The sequence below is a fragment of the Carlito syrichta genome, unplaced genomic scaffold (genome assembly GCF_000164805.1).
Source record: "Carlito syrichta isolate Samal-C Ts95f unplaced genomic scaffold, Tarsius_syrichta-2.0.1 Scaffold302570, whole genome shotgun sequence".
Lineage (NCBI taxonomy): Eukaryota > Metazoa > Chordata > Mammalia > Primates > Tarsiidae > Carlito > Carlito syrichta.
Window position 1 is genome coordinate 704,183 of NW_007246666.1, and position 20,730 is coordinate 724,912.

Below are 20,730 nucleotides of genomic sequence, written 5' to 3' on the forward strand. Positions count from 1 at the left end.
AAAAAAAAAAAAAAATATATATATATATATATATATATTCAGAAGTGTACCTTTAAAAGACAAAAAGATAGCACTTTTTTTTTTTTCACTAGGCATCTCAGTCTGTTGCCCAGACTGGAGTGCAGTAGCATGCTCACAGCTACCACAGTCTCAACCTGCTGGGCTTAGGTGATCCTTCTTCCTCAGCCTTCCGAGTAGCTGGAACCACAGGCGCACGCCACCATGCCTGGCTGTTTTTATTTATTGTAGAGACGAAGTCTTCCCAAAATGCTGCGATTGTAGGCGTGAGCCACTGGGCCTGGCTAAAAGATGACACTCTTGAGGGATAGGCTGAGGATGGGAAGACCTATCCAAAACAATGGCTAGAGGGCAGAAGATAAAAGCTAGGGTATAGACTGAGAAGAAAGTAGGCATTAGGTGTTCTAATGGTAGAAAGACTTGGAAACCAATTGAATGTAAACGTAAACCTGGAGAAGATGAACTTAGTCTATCCAGTTGTTCAAGCTAGAAACCTTTGGTATTCATAGGAACAGGGAAGTTTGGGTAGGATCTTACTGAAATTAAAAAATATATTGTGGAAGTCTATTGTGTTCATTAGATAGTAATCTGAAATTGAAGAAAATATGCTAGTATGGAATGGTAAATAGTGATCTTTTAAAATAGCATTATGAAAGACAATTTTTCTTTTTAATCTTTAGTTTCCAGATTTTCTAAAATGTGTAGGCTTAAAGGAATTCAGAAAGGAGTCATCAGTTTACAGGTAATAAAGGAAGAAGCAGCAATAAAGAGAATGTCCAAAGAAATAGAAGTTAGGAGGAAACACTAAAGATAATTTCAAGGAGAAGTTTGTGGTTTTTTAAAATGCCGCAGAGATCAAATAAAATGAGGAATGGAAATAGGTCATTTGCTTTTATAAAAGCTTCATCGCGGTTTTAAGACATACTTAGGCCTTTATTTCCAGTTTGTTGAAGGATTGTGTTATGTTGATGATCTTACTGTGCATCAGAAGTATTCCTTAACAGCTGAAAGCATATTATTTCAATTATCTGTGTTTTATAAAGTTATTTAATTTTAAGATAGTTGTACCATGTACTTTTTTGTATTTCTTTCTACCTCATCTGATTATTAAAAATAATTTTAGCTGGGCACAGTGACTCGTGCCTATAATGCCAGCACTTGTGGAAGGCCAAGGTGAGAGGCTTGCCTGAGTCTGGGGCTTTAAGACCTGCTTGGGCAACTTGGTGAGATCATGTCTCTACAATAAATCAAAAAATTACTGGGTTTGGTGGCACGTTACAGTAGTTCCAGCTACTTAGAAGGCTGAGGCAGAAGGATTGCCTGAGGCCAGTGGGTCAAGGCTGTGGTGGCTGTGAGTGTGCCACCATACTCGAGCCTGTGTAACAGAGTGAGACACCAACTCAAAATAATAATTGTAGGCTGCTTTTTATGGATTCTGTTGAATCCGATGAGGAAGATAACACAGATTGAAACTGTACAGCTTTCTCCATTGAAGAAAATAGTTTTTTTAATATTGGAAAACAGGATAATCAAAAGAAAACCGAAGCCCCAGATGAGTGAGAAAATGATAGGATGGCTTGCTAGTGGATTCCTTTCCTCCCTCCTCTCCCACCCCCCCTCCCCAAATTGGATCTTGAACTCCTGGGCTCAGGCAATCCTCTCACCTCAGCCTTCCAAAGTGCTGGGAATGCAGGCATGAGCCATTGCACCTGGCCATATCTTTTAGACTAGAAATGAAGTTTTAAGTTTCACCTGAGAGTCTAACCCGGCACAGTGGCTCAAACCTGTAATTCCAGCACTTTGGGATAGAGGCAGAGGTGAGAGGATTGCCTGAGCCCAGGGGTTCTAGACCAGCCCGGAAAACTTGGCAAGACTTCATCTCCACAGTAAATCAAAAAAATTAGCCGGTCGTGGTGGTGCATATCTGTGGTTTCAGCTACTTGGAAGGCAGAGGCAGAAGGATCACCTGAGCCCAGCAGATCAAGGCTGCAGTGGCCGTGAGCATGCCACTGCACTCCTGGTTGGACGTCAGTGAGACTCTGACTCAAAAAAAGGTTTCACTTGAGATACCTGAGATTCTTTCTACTTTTGCTTTTATTAAAGGAGGATTAATTTTGTTAATGACTTTTTTGGTTTTAAAAGTAAATATGTAGAAAAGGATAGAAGGTCTAAACTTTATGAGGTTGTACACTTTTGTTATGACCCCCATATCTTAGAACTTAGAATAGTGTTGATGCATTGTAGGCACTCAAGTTATGGTTAAGTGAATTAACGCAGTTGTTCAGAATGGAGTTAGAACTGGATCCTGTTTGCATATTTGCTGTTTTTAGCTGTGCCCTTAAGATGCCTAAATGTTTTCTCATGTGTGACCATTAAATTAGATTTTTCTGGTCTTTACTGAAATATCTTTTTTATTTCTCATTTTATATTACAGCATACGCATTTTCACATTACATAAATTAAGATGACTTCTTAAACTATAGAGTGTTAGACTTTAGATTGTTTCTGGGATTTTTTAAATAAAAACTTATTTTTCCCTTTTTTTGAGTCGAGGTCTCATGCTGTCATCTAGGCTGAAGTGCAGTGGCACAATCACAGCTCACCACAATCTCTACTTCCTGGGCTCAGGTGATCTTCCATCTCAGCCTCCCAACTAGCTGGGACTAGAGGCATGTGCCACCATGCCTAGCTAATTTTTTTTATTTTTTGTAGAGATGAGGTATTGCTGTGTTGCCTGGGCCGATCTCAAACTCCTGGGCTTAAGCAATCCTCCCAACTTGGCCTTCCAAAGTGCTGGAATTATAGGTATGAGCCACCATGCTCGGCCTTTGCAATGGAATTATTAAGGAAAGTATCTCCATGCATGTTGCTAAGCTACATTTCAGAAGGATGGTAATGGCTTACTACCATAAAAGCATGTGCTGTTTTTAGCCCACTTTAAAAATATTTTTTAGTCTTTTTTCTTTGCTAGTGTGGTATATGACCAATATTGCTTTACTTTATTTGAGTTTTTTGTTATTGCCAAAATTGAAGTCATGTTTTGTGTTTAAAGTTTAAAAATTGCTCTTCAAAAATAGTATGTTCATTTGTTTCAGTATCTTTCAGTAACTCAACAAATGAGTGCCTAATGTTTGTCTTTTATCTAGACTCTAGGGATTTAGCTTTGAACAAAAAGTTCTGCCCCTCAAGAAGCTTATATTCTGGTAATTTAATCCTACTGATTTACTTAGATTCTTTTTTACTACACTGCTATATTTATATTTATACTTTTCCCCTTAGGTTTGAGTATAAAAACTTGTGCTTTTTGTATAATCAAATATTGGTCCTTTTCTTTGCAGTTTAATTGATTTTATATCTAGAAAGTTCCCCTTTCAGAGATTTTATAAATATGCATTTCTTGGCCAGGCTCGGTGGCTCAGCCTGTAATCCCAGCACTTTGGGAGGCCGAGGGGAGTGGATTACCTGAGCCCGCAGGTTCGAGGCCAGCCAGGGCAACTTTGGCAAGACCTTGTCTCTACAATAGAACGTTAGCTGGGTATGGTTTCGCGTGTCTGCAGTTTCAGCTACTTGGAAGACTGAGGCGGAAGGATTGCCGGAGCCCAGCAGGTCGATGCTGGGGTGGCCGTGAGCGTGCCACTGCACTCCAGCCTGGGTGACAGAGTAAGAAGAAAAAAAAAAGGCATGTCTGGTTTTTAGTATTGTAGCACACTTAACTCAGTCTATCTGGAATACTTTTTTTATATGTGATGAGACAACGAAATTTTAGATTTTCTCCATTTAAAAAAAAAAAGCCAAGTAGCATATAAATACTGGTCCCTTCCAACCACCACCTCCTTTTTTGGTGTCTTAATTTTTTTGTAAACAAAGATCTGTTGAACTATTTACTTCTTCCATTGGTCTTTTTTGTATTTGTTTTTTTGACAACTTTTATTTTAATGGTACTACTTAAAAATTATTTGGTGGTATTACGACATAATTTGCATTGCCATAAAAATACAGTGTGGCTGAATTATTGGGAATTCTTTGAAGATAAAACTATTAATATTGTCTTTTCTGAAGTTGTTTGAGTGGTATGTTTTTCCCTTTGCGGGGGAAAAAACCCCTCCAAATGGACTAAGGCTAAGGAAAGCGCCTAGGTTAGCAAAGATTCTGGAAAAAGGGAAAGATTCTTTTTTTTTTTTTTTTTTTTTGAATTGGAGTCTCACTGTCGCCCAAGCTGGAATTCTATGCCACACTCACGGCCACCCTAGCGTCGCCCTGCTAAGCTCAGGAGATCTTTCGGCCTCAACCTTCCAAGTAGCCAGAACTATAGGTGCGTGCTATCACGCCCGGCTAATTTTTATTTATTTATTGTAGAGATGAGGTCTCACCAAGTTGCCCGGGCTGATCTCAAACCCATGAGCTCAGGCAGTCCACTCGCCTTGGCCTCCCAAGGTGCTGGGATTGCAGACTGAGCCACTGCGCCTGACCAGGGAAAGGTTCTTTATCAACTCTGTTTTGGTTTGCATTTAGAGGTGAGATGAAACTTGAACAATACAGCCCAGATCTCAGCACTCTTGTTGGGGAACAATTTAAATGTCTTAAAATGCTAGCTCTAATCCCTCTGATTCTGGTTCAAGTTTCCTTTGGGTGAGAAAAACAGAATTCTTATCTCTCTCCTGCAGAAATGGGTGACAGAACTAGAAACTTGAGAATGTGGGTTTTTTTGTTTGGTTTTTTTTTTTTTTTACAGCTTTTTTGCTTACATATTACAGGTCATACCATTGTGTTTTTATTTGTGTAGTAATAAGAACTGCTGTCTGAACATGAAAGTAGTATAGCTTGAAAGTCATGATCTAAGTCAACAAGCTAGAATAATGGTCCTCAAGTTAATTTTATCATATTTTTTGTCAGTTAAAAACAAGTATTGTCAATTGTGTGTGTGTGTGCACATTTTTTTTAATGGCTTTTATTTTTAATTTTTTTAAGAGGTGGAGGCTCCCTGTTTTGCCCAGGCTGATCTTGAACTCCTGGCCCCAAATGATCCTCCCACCTTGGTCTTCCCAAGTGCTGGGATTACAGGCGTGAGCCATCGTGCCCTGCCTGTATTTTTACATTGTGTGATTATACTACTGTGTGTGCCTTGGAAACATCGTGGCACAAATAATGAGGATGAAGAATGAAAAGAGCAGTATTTAAAAATAGAGTGCAGAAAGTTAAGAGTACAGAAGCATTCTCTTTTCACTAAAAATACTGTGTTCTAGATGCTTTGTTTTTAAGTGTTCATTTTATTAAAAACTTTCTACTATCATGAATTAATATATCATGAAAATACACATGTAGAGTGTTGTATTGCTGCTAGTGTAAATTTGAAGCATAGTCTTGATCTTGACTTTTTGGCATACTTGTCAGATCTCATCACATGGTTATTTCTTTCATAATGTGGAGATGGAAGAACTAGTACTAGGAATAGAAATGACAGCTCCCATCCTCTTTGCCTGTGCTTGCCTTATCTTCCATGCAGGTTCCTTCTGTGGGAGTCTTTCAACCCATTTGTCTGTGGTAAGCTAGATAACTAAATGTGGATGTCTATTTATTGAGCATATTTAAATTGTATTACCGAGAGCAAGTAAGTGAGGACTTCATGGTCAGCGCCTTAAGGAGTTTTCCATTTTTTCCTTAGAATACCTGAGTAATATACATATGTAACATGTGGACCATCTTGGCATACCAACTCAGTGAGCCTCTGCTATAAATGCGTAGTAAATGTTTATAAGCTAATTTTTATCCCTGGGCAGAAAAATAAATAGTTATATTTTCTTTGCATACCCCATTGGACTACCTGTGTGTCCTCTACATTTGGGAGACCAATAACTGAGTGTTGGTTTCTGTTTAAAGTTGCTGGCATTGAAAAGAAATTGGACTGAATAGTCTCACTCCAGCAACCACCAGAGACCTTGTGCCGTTTTCAAAATCATAGACATTGTGGGATTGTTTTAAGGGCTTAAGAAAGTACATTTCAGTTTGCAATAGAAATCTGGTTATAGTTTGCTAAACTAACCTATTAATCTGAAAATATATAAAGGTTGACTGTCAAATTTGCACTAAATTGTTATTGATCATAGTTATAAACATTATGTTACCACAGCTATTTGAGATGGAGAACATTTTTACTGTGTCATCAGACCCTCATCCCCCTCCTGCAGCCCCTCCTTCACTTTCTTTACCTTCATCTTCTACCTCGTCTGGGACTAAAAAACAAAAGAGGATCCCTGCATATCAAAGATCTGTAAGTCAGGAAAGCAGTCATGTCAGCTTATCTTGCTTTGTGGTAAGAGCATGACTTGAGGGCCACTCATTTCGTTTGAAATGTCCTGCAGACTCACGTTCTAACTTCCCTCATCATTTCTTTCACCTTAAATCTTGAAAGATAACTTGAGTAGTTTAGGAACTTGCTGCTCAAAGTGTGTCCAAGAATCAAATGAGTTGTTATCACCTTGAATCTTGTTAGAAATGAAGAATTTCAAACCTCCACCCTCTCTGAGTCTGATTTTGTATTTTAACCAGATTGCCAGATAACTTCATTTAAGAAGTCCTGGTTTAAAGCCCAGACTGTAGAAGTAGACCTTCTTGGTTTGAATCTTGTACCACTGGACTTTGGCAAGTCATTTAGCCTCTCTGTGTCTGTTTCCTCATTGGTAAAATGACAATAATACTTAAATGTCAAACAGAACAGTGGCTAGTGTGAACTTAACTACCTACAGGTGTGGTGGCTCTGATTTGTATGTTTGACCATCCCACATATCATTTACTACTCATACTTTGATTTATCTTAATAGAATTTTAATCATTCTTTTTTCTTAATGAAAATATATCCTTTTTATTAATAATGTCTGACATCTAGCTTACATGGAAATACTTATAAATCAAATTTTATTTTATTTTTAAATTTTTATTTTAAAGATGTGGGTACAATTCAGGATTAGGTATACAAGTGGCCATCGTATAAGTAGAGTTTGGCCTCCCTTTGGTCCCCACTTTGCCTGGTTTGAGACCAGGTACCCTTATTGATGTTATGTCCCACCTACCCCCACCCCCCCATAAGTCAAATTTTCGATGAAAGGGTCTAAAACTAATTGTAATGATTTGGAAAGATCACTACTATGGTAAGTTATAGGCCTAGCCTTTTTAAGGGATTTTTGTTCTATTTTGTCTTTCACTTAAACTTATTTGGTTTTGTGGGCTTTTTGCAAATGAAGTAAGATGAAATATCCAATGTGATAGTGTTTTATGTGTTTTATGACCTAGGCATATTCTATTCCATTGCATTTAAATAGCTCCTTTTTCGCTAAAGAATGGAGAAAAAAATGACAGTATTTAGAGATTTCAATAGTATCTGAATACTGTAAGGGTTTCTTTCAAGTGAAAGGTTTCTTTAAATGTATCTGTGAAATGATTGAACATTTTTAGAATGGAAGTGCTTTTGCTGTCTTGGAGTTTTGTCTCAGAAGTTTTCTAACTCATTGTTTTTGAATTGTCTTCCATTAAAGGACCCTAAGCATGCCTTAACCTGAAATTTGTAGTTTGAGTTGAGTATTTCATAAAAAGTTAATTTTCTTGTATTGATCTCTACTAACTTTAAACATGCCTTCAAGATGCATGGCTTGCCGTGTAGTATTAAGGTATCTTTTGACGTTTCTAAATAGGTGTTGCCAAACCTCTTAAGGAAGAGCCTTGGTTGTTTCGTGTTGCTATCTCTTATATATGAGTTATCTTTCTTCTGAAATTGTTTTAGTAATATAAAGTTAACATAAAGGCAGCTTTTACTAAGGTAGTTGCTATATCTTAATATTAAACTCCAGGACTTCTATTTTGTCTGGTAAGTGAAAATTCTATCATAAATGGGGCAGTTCCCCCATATAATAATTCAGATTGTATTCTGAAGTGTTATATTAACTAAGCAATCATTTCAGTAGTAAAAGTTCATAATCTACCCTTTATCTGTTTTACCTTTATTTTCTTTGCATTTTTATATTGAAGATTTAGTAATTTGTTAATCAGACTTAGTATGCTTTGGAGATAGTATATGGATCTGTATATATTGGGTTTTTTTTCTTTTTAAAACAGATGAGCTTTGATCCAAACCTTCTCCACAACAATGGACACAATGGGTACCCCAATGGTACTTCAGCAGCACTGCGTGAAACGGGGGTTATTGAAAAACTGTTAACCTCTTATGGATTTATTCAGTGTTCAGAACGTCAAGCTAGACTTTTCTTCCACTGTTCACAGTATAATGGCAACTTGCAAGACTTAAAAGTAGGAGGTAATCTCGTTTCTCCTTTTTAAAAATGTAACCACAAAATAGCACTTGCATATCAGCTGACTTATGAGAGTACTTTTCGAAAAAGTGTTTTAGTTAAAGAATAATAAAAGTCTTTGATTTTTTTAGTTGTACCAATTACTGAGGTATGTCTGTATAAACTAGGAGACTCCTAATTTCTAGTGTGGTAGTGTCTTTCTGAGGGAAGAATGACTAATTGACTAAAAGATGTTTTTGCATATTTTTATAAATACTTGGAGGATTTAATTGTTCCTTTCGATGATAACTGTTTACCTATATATTAAAGTTTAAGCCAGTAAAAATATTTAACTTCTATAATGTTACTTAATATTACTCTCTCAGCCGGGCTTGGTGGCTCAGCCTGTAATCCTGCACTTTGGGAGGCTGAGGTGAGTGGATTGCCTGAGCCCGCAGGTTCGAGACCCACCCGGGCAACTTGGCGAGACCTCATCTCTACAATAAATCAAAAATCATCCGGGCGTGGTAGTACGCGCCTGTAGTTCCAGCTACTTGGAAGGTTGAGGCAGAAGGATCACCGGAGCCCAGCAGGTCGAGGCTGCAGTGGCTGGGAGTGGCCACTGCACTTTAGTCTGGGTGACAGAGTGAGACTCCAACTAAAAAAAAAAAAATTACTCTCTCAGGTACTGTTATTGGTAATGCCTGAATAAAATAACTTAAAATGACATCACTTGGATTATATAGAAATTCATCTTGGCTGACGCCATAGTAAAGACTTTCACATGTGAAGATGTTTGGCTTATTAAACGACTGAAGTTACAAGTTCTTGGTTTTTTGAAAAACATATTTGAGAAAGGAGTCAGTACAGTAGCTAGTGATACATGCTATAGGAGTATTTTGGTGAATCCTCACAGCAATTCTGTTTTTTAGGAATATTCTCATTTTACATGTGAGGAAACTGAGGAACAGAGAGGTTAAAAAAAAAACTAACCAAGATTATGATTGTTATATTGCCTTATTTGTGAGTATTTACAAATGCCATGAAAACTGAGATATGGCTTTTCTAATCTAAAGCAGTGGTTCTGAAACATTAGAGCTACCTGGAAGGCTTGTTGAAACAGATCGTTGTACTTGATCACCAGTTTGTCTTTGACTAGGACTGGAGTGAAGCCCAAGCTCCCAGGTGATGTTGATGCTGCTGGTCCACACTTTGAAACACTAGTCTAAGGCCGTTCAAATGCTATATTAAGTATAGCTTGGAAGTGAGATACTGTTTTGCAAGAATTAGCTCAACAAACAGCACATTCTTTATTTTAGATGATGTTGAATTTGAAGTATCATCTGACCGGCGGACTGGGAAACCCATTGCCATTAAACTGGTGAAGATAAAACCAGAAATCCTCCCTGAAGAACGAATAAATGGACAAGTTAGTGACTTTGATGCTTTGTGTTTTTGTAGGGCCCTGCATTTGCCTTTCACCTTAGAAAAGGAAGATTCTCCCCATCTCCTCAGTTTGCACGAAAGAGAGCTATAGTATATAAAGATGACTATTTTAAAATTATATCAAAAGCACTGGCATTCTTGACCTAAAATAAAAATACGGTCAAGACTCAATTTGGGTTTTTAATACAACCCTAAGTCAATACTTACAGTCAGTTTATATACTGTAAGTTTGAAACCTGGCAGCATGACATCCTCTTGTGGATCATATTAAAATGCATCCCTGTGTATAGTATAGAGGATATTAAAATTCAGTTTATATTGCACAGTGCTGCTCCTGAAATGATTAGCAATGGAAATTTTTTTTTTTTTGACTGGTAGGTTGTGTGCGCTGTTCCTCACAACTTAGAGAGTAAATCTCCAGCTGCCCCGGGTCAGAGTCCAACAGGGAGTGTATGCTACGAACGTAATGGGGTAAAAAACTTGTGTATTTTTCTTAAACCTTTGCCTGATCCACCATGTGATCTATAAGCGTACTTTAAAATTCAAAATAGAAAACGTATAAGCTGCAGTTGCTAAAAATCAGTTTTAAATTTGGTTTCTAAGAGGCTTCAAGTGCAGCATAATCAAAAAATTTAAAAAGAAAAAGATCTGTAGGACTTCCAAGTGTCTTAGCTTGCCCAAGTGTGACCTTAGTTAGAACATTAAGGTAAAATGTTCCTTTTAATCACTTTTTTGGGGGTTGTTGGGGGGGATCTTTTTTCTGGTTCCTTTAAAGCACTAACTCCAGCTTTTTTGTTTGGAATGCCTTATATAAAATTGATTTTTTGAAATGTAACTACAGTCTCTGGGCAAATGCTTCCATGTGTGTAAGCTTTTTGAAGTTGGATTGCTGCTCAGCTGTGGACTCGCATAAGTCATCAGCATCATGGAGGGGAAGTGTGTGTTTTTATATGAATAAATTTACTTGTCATAAAGCATTTCGTTTTAAGAAATTTGGCTTAAGTGCCATTATAAGAGGTATTTAAGTAAGTAAATCAAAGTATACAATGAATATGCATCTTGTCAAGATAGTAATAATAACTTATTAATTCACAGGAAGTGTTTTATCTGACTTATACCCCTGAAGATGTCGAAGGGAATGTTCAGCTGGAAACTGGAGATAAAATAAACTTTGTAATTGATAACAATAAACAGTAAGTTTTTTTGTTTTGGGGGGTTTTTTAGTGTTCCCATTGAAGTGATTTTTTTTCCCTTCAGTTAAGAATTCTGAAATGAGTTCACAACCTAACGTGTAAATCTAGATAATTTTCATGACCTTTAAAGCTTTTAAAATTCATTAGCTAGATATTCGAGAGTCTGAGTATTCTTGAGGGTCTATGGGTATCTTTGACAGGCACTGTGCTGCAGGGTATCCGAAATAGGAAGATAATTAAAACATGATCAGTTTTCAGGAACCTGTTCTAGAGGCTGGTGAAGGATTTGCAAAAGTAGCAGTGCTTAAGGTAAGTTTTGAGGGAAGAGTATAAAGTCACTAGGGAGATGAGAAAAAAGCAGTGTCACGGCATGCTTGGGGAAATGGCCAAGAATTTAAGTTGATTGAATTGACTGGATTGTAGGAAGTTGAAATTAGAGCTTTCTCCCATAATCATAGAAATCTTTGGAAAACTTAAAACAAGGAAGTATGACTGGCTTAGATCTTTGGAGGTGATGGAAATGGTAGACTTCGGGAGAGTGAGGGTGCTCTAGACTAGAGGCAGTGATATGAAAGTTAACAGGAAAATGAGAGCCTAATACAGATAGGCTAGGGGTGGAGAAGTCGAGTCATTGGGAAAATACAATCATCTGTCTTCATAATTGATTAGTAGGGGTGTGATTGGAATTGAAGGGAGTCCTAATTGCTTTTATTCTGGCCTAATCTGAGCAGATCATGGTACCATTAACTGGACTGAGGAGATACTGGAGAAAGTATTCAGGGTGGGTGAAGAATCATACTTACTGTAGCAATTTGAGTTTGAGGCATCTGTGATACATCTAGATAGAGCTATCAAATATGCAGTTGCATTTGTAGGTCTGAGACTTAAAAACTGGTAATGGGCAAGAAACATAGCTGTAGAATTCATCAGCATAAGCAGTTAAGGAAAGTATAGTTAAGCCCAGGGAGAATTATTTTTATTTTGTGGTGGGAGAGATGAAAGATGCAAGCAGAGAAGGAAGTTAAAAATAGGAAGTTAGAAAAAGTGCTAGGAATAAACTTTTTGATAGCATATGGAAGGAAAAGTCCTAGAAGCATGTGCAGAATTGTCTGTCTTGAGCCTTACTCTTGCAAGGCTAGGAGGAATCAGATTGAATTGTGGATTCCAGTCTGAAGGCCTCAGTTTAAACTGAAGTATGAAACTTAGGGGATAGGGCTGGAGTTTGAAAAGGGAGCTACTGAAAGGGCTTTATTTTACCTTCATTAAATTATCTTATGTGTCAAGCATTTACACCAAATACTGTATATGTACTTGTTAATCCTCAAATCAGCCTTGCCTAATAAGTTATGTCATCTGTAAAATGAGGTATAAATTCTGGCAAAGTTACTTGCCTGCGTTCATACAGCCTTTAAATAGTATATCCTACTTATTGTGGCAATTTAATCCTCATCTGACTCTAAAGCCTTTTCATTGCCATAAATTACAAAAGTAAGCAGGATTTGTGTGTGTGTGTGTGTGTGTGGTGTCTTTGTTAGTCTGTTAAATGTTTTAAATAAAAGGCATATTTGGGGCTGGGCTCGGTTGCTCTGCCTATTATCCCAGCACTTTGGGAGGCCGAGGCAAGTGGATTTAGTTCCAGCTACTTGGAAGGCTGAGGCAGAAGGACTGCCAGAACCCAGCGGGTCGAGGTTGGGGTGGCCGTGAGTGTGCTACTGCACTCCAGCCTGGGCGACAGAGTGAGACTCCAACTCAAAAAAATAAATAAATAAAAGGCACATACCATTTGTCTGTGAAGAATTAAGGGAAAAAATTGCTTGGTCTACAGGTCTACTCTTAAGACATCTGCACCAACAATTGCCATTGTATCTTATTTAGTCTATGGTATCTTTAAAAGAAAATTGAATTTGCATTGCTGCTGCTCAAAGATAAGAGCAGTATAACAACATGTGTCTCTAAGTAGTTTCAGTTCTCCAATAAAGGTGACTGTCATAATTTTTAATAGCATAGTACTCTTAAAATCACTGCTTTTACCCAGCATTCTTTTATGGCTGTTTAATCAGAAATTATTAATGGGTTAAATTTAGCACTCATTGAACACAAAGACCATCTCTTATTTATCTCTGTATCATCAGTGCTTAGTTTGCAGCACATAATACTTACTCAAATGTTTGTTCAGTGAATAGCCAACCTTTCTAAAACTTCAGTATTCCCCACCTTTGGTAGCGTTCACTTTATGGCTTTATTTCAGGTTTTTTTGTTGTTGCTGGAATAGAAACGCAGAGTAGCATATCATGCACCCAAGTGTAAGTTTGTTAAAACAAATCTTTCACCAATAGTCTCAGAGAAAAATGACATGTACGTGTGTGCTACATTTAGAAGGCTAGAGAGTTTGAGCAAAAGTCCTTTGCATGTGAAGCCATATGTAAAAGATCAGATGTAAGGTTTATGACTTTACATTTATTCTTGGTGATGTCAGGATTTTCAAAGCCCCAGAAAACTAGTTTCTCTAGACTCATTTTATCTAACCAAGGCAATGCATTTTTAACCCTCTTTGTCTTTCTCCCCTTGCCCTTAATTACTTTTTTTTTTTTTTTTTTTTTTAGTACTGGTGCTGTAAGTGCTCGTAACATTATGCTGTTGAAAAAGAAACAAGCTCGCTGTCAGGGAGTAGTTTGTGCCATGAAGGTAAGTGTCAACAAATTTGAGAAACTTGGATTGTTCCTTGACTACTTCAAGTTTTGTACTTTAAACTCGAAGTCTTTTGTTTTTCCTTTTTTGTCTACCCTTTAAAAATATTTCACTGTTAACCTCACAAGTAACCTCTTAAAATTCCTTTGTTGGTAGTGCATTCATTATGTTCTTTAAAGGGGACTGTTTAATTGATAATACCAGACTTCATCAAATTATGTTATTTTGACTGCAGTATAATTTTACGAAAGGCTTATTGATTTTAAGTTGTAATCATAAATTTGTACACTGAGTGGTAAAGTTCTTGGTTTTTTGTTTTGCTTTAGGAGGCATTTGGTTTTATTGAAAGAGGTGATGTTGTAAAAGAGATATTCTTTCACTACAGTGAATTTAAGGGTGACCTAGAAGCCTTACAACCTGGAGATGACGTGGAATTCACAATCAAGGACAGAAATGTAAGATGGTTGAATAACTTGATCTTTGGCCTTTTAAGAGCAGTAGCAATTTACGTTTTTAAGAAACATTTAAAATTATGTGATTCCCCGCTCTCTTCTGATTTAGGGTAAAGAAGTTGCAACAGATGTCAGACTATTGCCTCAAGGAACGGTCATTTTTGAGGATATCAGCATTGAACATTTTGAAGGAACCGTAACCAAAGTTATCCCAAAAGTACCCAGTAAAAACCAGGTAAACAAATCTTTTTCAGGAGAGTCCTCTTTTACCTCATCAGCAATAGAATGATATGTGGAATTTATGAACTATAATCATAATATGTTAGTGGAGCATTGCAATATCTCCTGATATGTGTAGTTAAACTAAATGAGAAACCACTGACTGACATCTATGAATTTTTTTTGTTTTTAAACTGGGTGATAAGGAGAAAAGACCAGAAAAACTACTGCTGGTTAAATTGGGGGGAAAAAACTGATTGGATTGGACAGCAGATCGGGTGTTCATTTGTTCCCTCCTCTCCAGCCTTCCACACTCCTCACCTACATTTGTTGTTTATTTTGTGGTGGAGGTGAGGAGATAAGTAGTGTCACTGCTGAGGAAGGCCTTTAAGTAAAATTTGCTGTCAGAGTGCAGGGCGTTAACTGCAGTGTTGTGATTTTATGGCTGTATTATGTGACCATAAAATATGAAGCTTTCACGTTTGGACTTATGTTATCGACACCTTTTTTCCCTTCAGGGAATTATCTGTTATAAATAACATAGGTTTGCTATGTGTTCTTCTTGTTTGACTTAGAACTAGGAAGGATGAGAAATCTCCAGCTAAAATCGTTTTTCCTTCTCATCAGAATGACCCATTGCCAGGACGCATCAAAGTTGACTTTGTGATTCCTAAGGAACTTCCCTTTGGAGACAAAGATACAAAATCCAAGGTGACCCTGCTGGAAGGTGACCATGTTAGGTTTAATATTTCAACAGACCGACGTGACAAATTAGAACGAGCAACCAACATAGAAGTCCTGTCGAATACATTTCAGTTCACAAATGAAGCCAGAGAAATGGTATGTGTTGGTTACTATTGGATATGTATCTCATATACATAATAGTATGGGTACATTTCCATGAAATTTTAAGTTGCTTGAGGGTTTTTTTTTGTTTTTGTTTTTTAACTTTTGCCTTTGAAGAATTGATCATACTGAGGTCTGAATGTGTGGGGGGTTTTTTTCTTCTAAGGCAGACTGTTTTCCTTTACAGTATAGAATATGTAGCTTGGCTACTATCGGGGCTTAGCAAGGATTAACTATCAGAATATTGTTTAGGTCCTATTCTAAACTTACAAAATAATCATCTTCAACAAATATGAAGTATGTAATTCTTTGGCAAATAATTTGTGTTCATTGAGTAAATATTTCAGTGCCTACTGTGATCCACATACTCCGGATTCAGTCCACTCACAAAAACTGATAATTTAATAAGGAAAAAAAAAGTAGAGATGTCTTATATTTTATTCTTCAGAACTAAATCTTAAATCCTTCCTGAGCCTAAAATCACATAAAATATTTGACTTAGAAACTAGAGAGTTGCTTTTGTTGTCTACTTTTGAAGTGTTGGTCTGTAGACTATTTAAATTTCTGGAAGTTACCTTATCATTAGGCTTGAACTTTTATGAAATACATTGTGTACATGTGTTTACAGATAAATGGTAACTTTTTCTAGTGCATGTTTGCCAAGGAATCACATCTGGGGAGTCTTAGGAAATTACTGAGGTTAAGTTATTTTATTGAAAGCAGTGCGTATGAAAGTAAAATAAAAAAATGTGCTTACAGTACTTGGGTTGCTAATCCTAAAACTTCCTAGTGAATTTAACTTAATGGTGTTTCCAGATTTGAATATCGCCTTCCTTTTGACAGCCAGTGAAAATATTGTTTGGGTTTCAGGGTGTGATTGCCGCCATGAGAGATGGTTTTGGTTTCATCAAGTGTGTGGATCGTGATGCTCGTATGTTCTTCCACTTCAGTGAAATTCTGGATGGGAACCAGCTCCATATTGCAGATGAAGTAGAGTTCACTGTGGTTCCTGTGAGTTGTGTTTGAGAAAAGTATTTGGGGGAGGTAGTTCCTGATGCTGCTTTTTAAAGTTTAAAGTTATTTTTGTTTTATCATTTGTAGGATATGCTGTCTGCCCAAAGAAATCATGCTATTAGGATTAAAAAACTTCCCAAGGGCACAGTTTCATTTCATTCTCATTCAGATCATCATTTTCTGGGCACTGTTGAAAAAGAAGCCACTTTTTCCAATTCTAAAACCACTAGCCCAAATAAAGGCAAAGAGAAGGTAAGTTTTACACAATCCAGATGATTTTCGTAGCTCTTCTACTGTCCACATAATAATGGAGTTTGTCTCTCAGAGTTTTCTGTAATAGTAACAGTGAATTAATCAAAACTAGGTTTGTTAACCTCAGCATTATCGACATTTTAGGATGGGGATGGGATGTTTAGCAGCATCTCTGGCCTCTTAACTACCAGAGGCCAATATCACCGCCTCCCATTGTGACAACCAAAAATGTCTCCAGACATTGCCAAGTGTCCCCTGAAAGGCAAACTCAATCCCAGTTGAGAACCACTCATCTAAAATGATAGTACTTGTCCTCTAAGGAGTTTAAAACTTTTAAAGTTGGCTAGAGTCTGTTCATACATATGAACGCCATTTTTTGAAAAATCTCTGAATAGGAGATACAGAAATGTCTGAGATGGCTTCTCTCAAGTAAACAACAAATTGAGAGAGTCATATAAAAATAATTAATGCAGAATATAAAATGTTGCCGTTAAAAATTAATGACAGTGCTCTGCTGAAAATTAATTCTAATTGGTGGAATATGGGATGGTTTCACTAAGGTATTGACAGTAGGTGGAGATAGGAAGGAGCATTCTGCACAGAGAGATAGATGGGAAAAATTTAAGGTTTCTATAGAAAGCAGTGTGTAACTAGTTTGATAGGTTTTTTTGTTTTTTGTTTTTGTGTTTTTGGTGAGGGAGAAATAAGGATGAAAAGTCAGGATACAGCTAGACTGGGAGGGTATTGATTGGTGCTCTGAATAATTTAGACTTTGTTCTGTACTTGGGAAAAAAAGTTTCTGTTGGAAAGTCACATCAGGTATGTACTTCGGGATGATAATGGTGGTAGTATAAAGCCTGGATAGATGGGGTGGAAAAAGACAAAAGATGAAGAGGATTCATAGGAAATTACTCAATAGTTACGGTAATCCTTGAACTAGGGCCCAAGATAATGGATGCAGACAAGAGACGTTATGTGAGAGAGAGAACTGGAAAGATCACATAATTTAATCCTTTGAACTTGGAGACATCTCGCAAATCACCTATCAACAACTCAACTATTTTACAAAACAGTGAAAAACTCATCACTTCATATTAAATAGTAAAGCATTGGAACCAATTATATTATTGTAATGATATTTGGTTTATAATGGAATTTTGGACATTGAAGAACTTATGACCCAAAAAAAAAATCAAAATCTTACCACTCTAGCATGTGGTAATGTGTGAAACAGTCACCAACATGCATTGTGGGCTTATTGCTACATGTTGTGCAATGGTAATTTGTTTGATGTCTTCCACCTGGTGTTCTTCTATTTGAGCAGACAGTGCAGTCTTTTTTTCTTCCTCCCACATTGATAATATGTAATTTATGGTCCAGTCTTTTGTTCGAAGATGATGTGGAAGGATGCACTCGTGTTTCCCGAAAACCACTTCTCAACTGATCTTAGTATACATTCCATCTCTTTATTTGCTTTTTTGTGTAGTTTGAAGGGAAAACTTCAAGGAGCCATACATTTTTGAAAACTTTGTGCCTGCATAAGTTTGTTCTGTATAATCACTAGCAATCTCTTTATGTCCCCTGAAGGGAGACATCCAAGTGGTTAGCTAGATTTACAATGTCTCGTTAGAGGGGACATCTGAATGCAAAGGGTTAAAAATAACTACTTAGGAGCCAGAAAGAGCAGGGGTAGCATCTTATTTACTTCTTATTTGTACCTTGGGAAATGACTTCACCTCTGAGCTTTTGTTTTTTAACTTAGAAATTGATCGTCTCCTAGTGTTTAAAAAGCCCTCATAGTGCCTGGTTCATAATAGGAATTTCACATGTGGCAGGTGATACTATTAACAACGACAATAAAAATGTAAGTTCATTGGGGCTTATTTGTAATGGCCTTTAATTCTTGGACTACCCTTCTTCCCCATGTCTGGCAAAACTGACTTGATCAAGACAGACTTTCCTGCCCTTTTATAGTTTTTTTCCTTAGGCCAGTCTGTATCCAAGTAAATCTTTGTCATTGTGCTTCTTACAGCATGTTGCACTTGTTTATGAATCGGATTCCTCTTGTACTAGACTCCTTGGGGGCAAGGATTGTCTTATCTCTTGGGGGCAAGGAATATTTTATCTGGATATTGGAGTTGGTGGGTAGAGATGTTTAAGAGCAAAAAATGCTGAGATTCTGGGTTTGATTGATTTGCAAAAAGTTGAGGACATCAGAGTCAGACATGAATTCTCTGACATAATTGCTCTTAAAAGCTCATATCCTCTGGATCATTTTGTGCTGGCTTGTGTACCTTGGTCAAGTTTATTTAACTTCCCAAGACTCCCAATTTGTAAAATGAAGAATAAGAGTAACTTACGGAGACGGTTACATTTTGTAAAACATACTACCTGGTATATTGTAAGTGTTCAATAAATACTTGTTAAATAATAGTTATAGAAGAAATGTGAATAGTCGAAGAAGAGAAGTGAATTCGTTTTGAATATGTCAGTTTATAATGGGATTTGGGGCTTAGGAAAGAAGCCAGAGAGCTGTGGTAGGGATGTGAGCATTATCTACCATAGAAATAATGTTGAAACCATAAAACCAGTATAATTTTTATATGGTTGCTATAAAATGTCATTACTTACGATTTATGGCCCAGATGAACTTTTTTAGACTTGATGATCTAGTTGTTCTTATATAAGATGATTTAAATGTTATTGTGGAAATACTAGTGTATTATATATAACCTAATCACTCTATGTTAAGTGCTCTGAACTGTGCTCGATCCGCTTCCAAATTAAATTCTCACGCTTTGGTAAGTATGTTGACTGACATTATGCACAAAATACTGGGCAAGGTACTAGGGGATACTGAAAGAGGGTACTTCAGCTTCTTTAGAGACTGCTACTCAATCTTCTTGCCTAGACTTTCCACCTGGTTGGAAGTAACATGCCCATGTTGACTTCTAATTGGCTATGAGGAGTATAGAATGAGAGTATTGAAAATTTCCAATAGGCTTTTCTCCTCAATAGCAAAAATTAGATTCTTGAGCCTAAAATAACCAGTTGCAGCAGATTAAGTTAGTCCTTGGATTGAGACAAGATCACCCTTTTTTTTTAATCTGAATCAGTCCCACTCTTTTGCTCAGGCTGGAGTGTATTGGCACACTTACAGCCACCACAGGCTCAACCTGCTGGGCTCAGGTGATCCTTCCAGCTCAGCCTTCCAAGTACCTGGAAGTAACAGGCATGCACCACCTTTCCTGGCTAATTTTTCTATTTATTGTAGAGATGAGATCTTGCCATGTTGCTCAGGCTGGTCTTGAACCCCTGGACTCAGGTAATCCTCATGCCTCCGCCTCCAGAAGTGCTGGGATTACAGGTGTGAGCCACCACATCCAGCTTAAGACCACCTTTTATTCATATGAGTATTTTGTTATTAGAGAACCATGTAATAAGAAATTTCTATGGCTGTACCAATTCTTTGGCTCAAGGATCTGTAAGAACTGTAGTTGCTTATTTTGTTGTTGTTGTTAAGATTATTTTCATTGTATTCTAACTATGTCTCTTTTCTTTAGGAGGCTGAGGATGGCATTATTGCATATGATGATTGTGGGGTGAAACTGACCATTGCTTTTCAAGCCAAGGATGTGGAAGGATCCACTTCTCCTCAAATAGGAGATAAGGCAAGATAATTCTGTTTATTTGAGAGAGGATTAAGAGTAGTCATCATAATTGTAAATCTTGCAGGATAGATTCATTAAGTTTGTTTTGTTTTGTTTTTTTCCCCTTTTTTTTTTTTCTCTCCTGTCCCCCCATTCACAATACAGGCCAGGCACAGGACCTGGACTGAGGTGTACACAGGGTAGATTTACTCTGCCTCCTTTTTCTATACAGTCAGTGTAACAACACAGCCTGTGGTAAGCACCAGGAGGCCCATTAAGTTTTATCAGGTGCTACTGAAGTATTTTTTTTGTGCTTAAAAAGTGAAATGTAGCTGGGCGTGGTGGCTCACACTTGTAATCCCAGGCAGAACTTTGGGTGACTGAGGCGAGGGGATTGCCTGAACTCAGGCGTTCAAGACCATCCTGGGCAACTTGTCAAGACTTCTTCTCTATAATAAATCAACAAATTAGCGTGGTGGCACGTGCCTGTAGTTCCAGTTACTTGGAAGACTGAGGGAGAAGGATCACCTGAGCCCAGCAGATTGAGGCTGTGGTGCCTGTGAATGTACCACTGTACTCCAGCTTGGGCAACAGAGTAAGACTCCAACTCAAAAAAAAAAGTTAAATATATGAACATCTTTCTATTTAAAAGCAGCTTACTACATTAAAACAG

The 20,730-nt window shown here is 37.3% G+C and overlaps 1 protein-coding gene across 7 annotated transcripts in view; it reads left to right on the top strand.

Moving 5' to 3' along the window:
• The window catches only part of CSDE1 (cold shock domain containing E1), a 40,787-nt gene that overhangs the window by 9,745 nt on the left and 10,312 nt on the right, over nucleotides 1–20,730 (top strand). For 2 of the 7 annotated variants that reach the window (XM_008056897.2, XM_021711759.1), the window contains 11 exons: nucleotides 8,125–8,323; nucleotides 9,617–9,726; nucleotides 10,122–10,214; nucleotides 10,839–10,936; nucleotides 13,540–13,621; nucleotides 13,951–14,079; nucleotides 14,186–14,311; nucleotides 14,923–15,135; nucleotides 16,012–16,152; nucleotides 16,243–16,407; nucleotides 19,971–20,078. In XM_008056897.2, the coding sequence (XP_008055088.1) occupies nucleotides 8,125–8,323; nucleotides 9,617–9,726; nucleotides 10,122–10,214; nucleotides 10,839–10,936; nucleotides 13,540–13,621; nucleotides 13,951–14,079; nucleotides 14,186–14,311; nucleotides 14,923–15,135; nucleotides 16,012–16,152; nucleotides 16,243–16,407; nucleotides 19,971–20,078 (1,464 nt within the window). Of the gene's footprint in view, nucleotides 1–6,139; nucleotides 6,287–8,124; nucleotides 8,324–9,616; nucleotides 9,727–10,121; nucleotides 10,215–10,838; nucleotides 10,937–13,539; nucleotides 13,622–13,950; nucleotides 14,080–14,185; nucleotides 14,312–14,922; nucleotides 15,136–16,011; nucleotides 16,153–16,242; nucleotides 16,408–19,970; nucleotides 20,079–20,730 lie in introns of those variants that run through there. The other 5 variants (XM_008056899.2, XM_021711760.1, XM_021711755.1 and 2 more) reach the window with 4 other exon arrangements.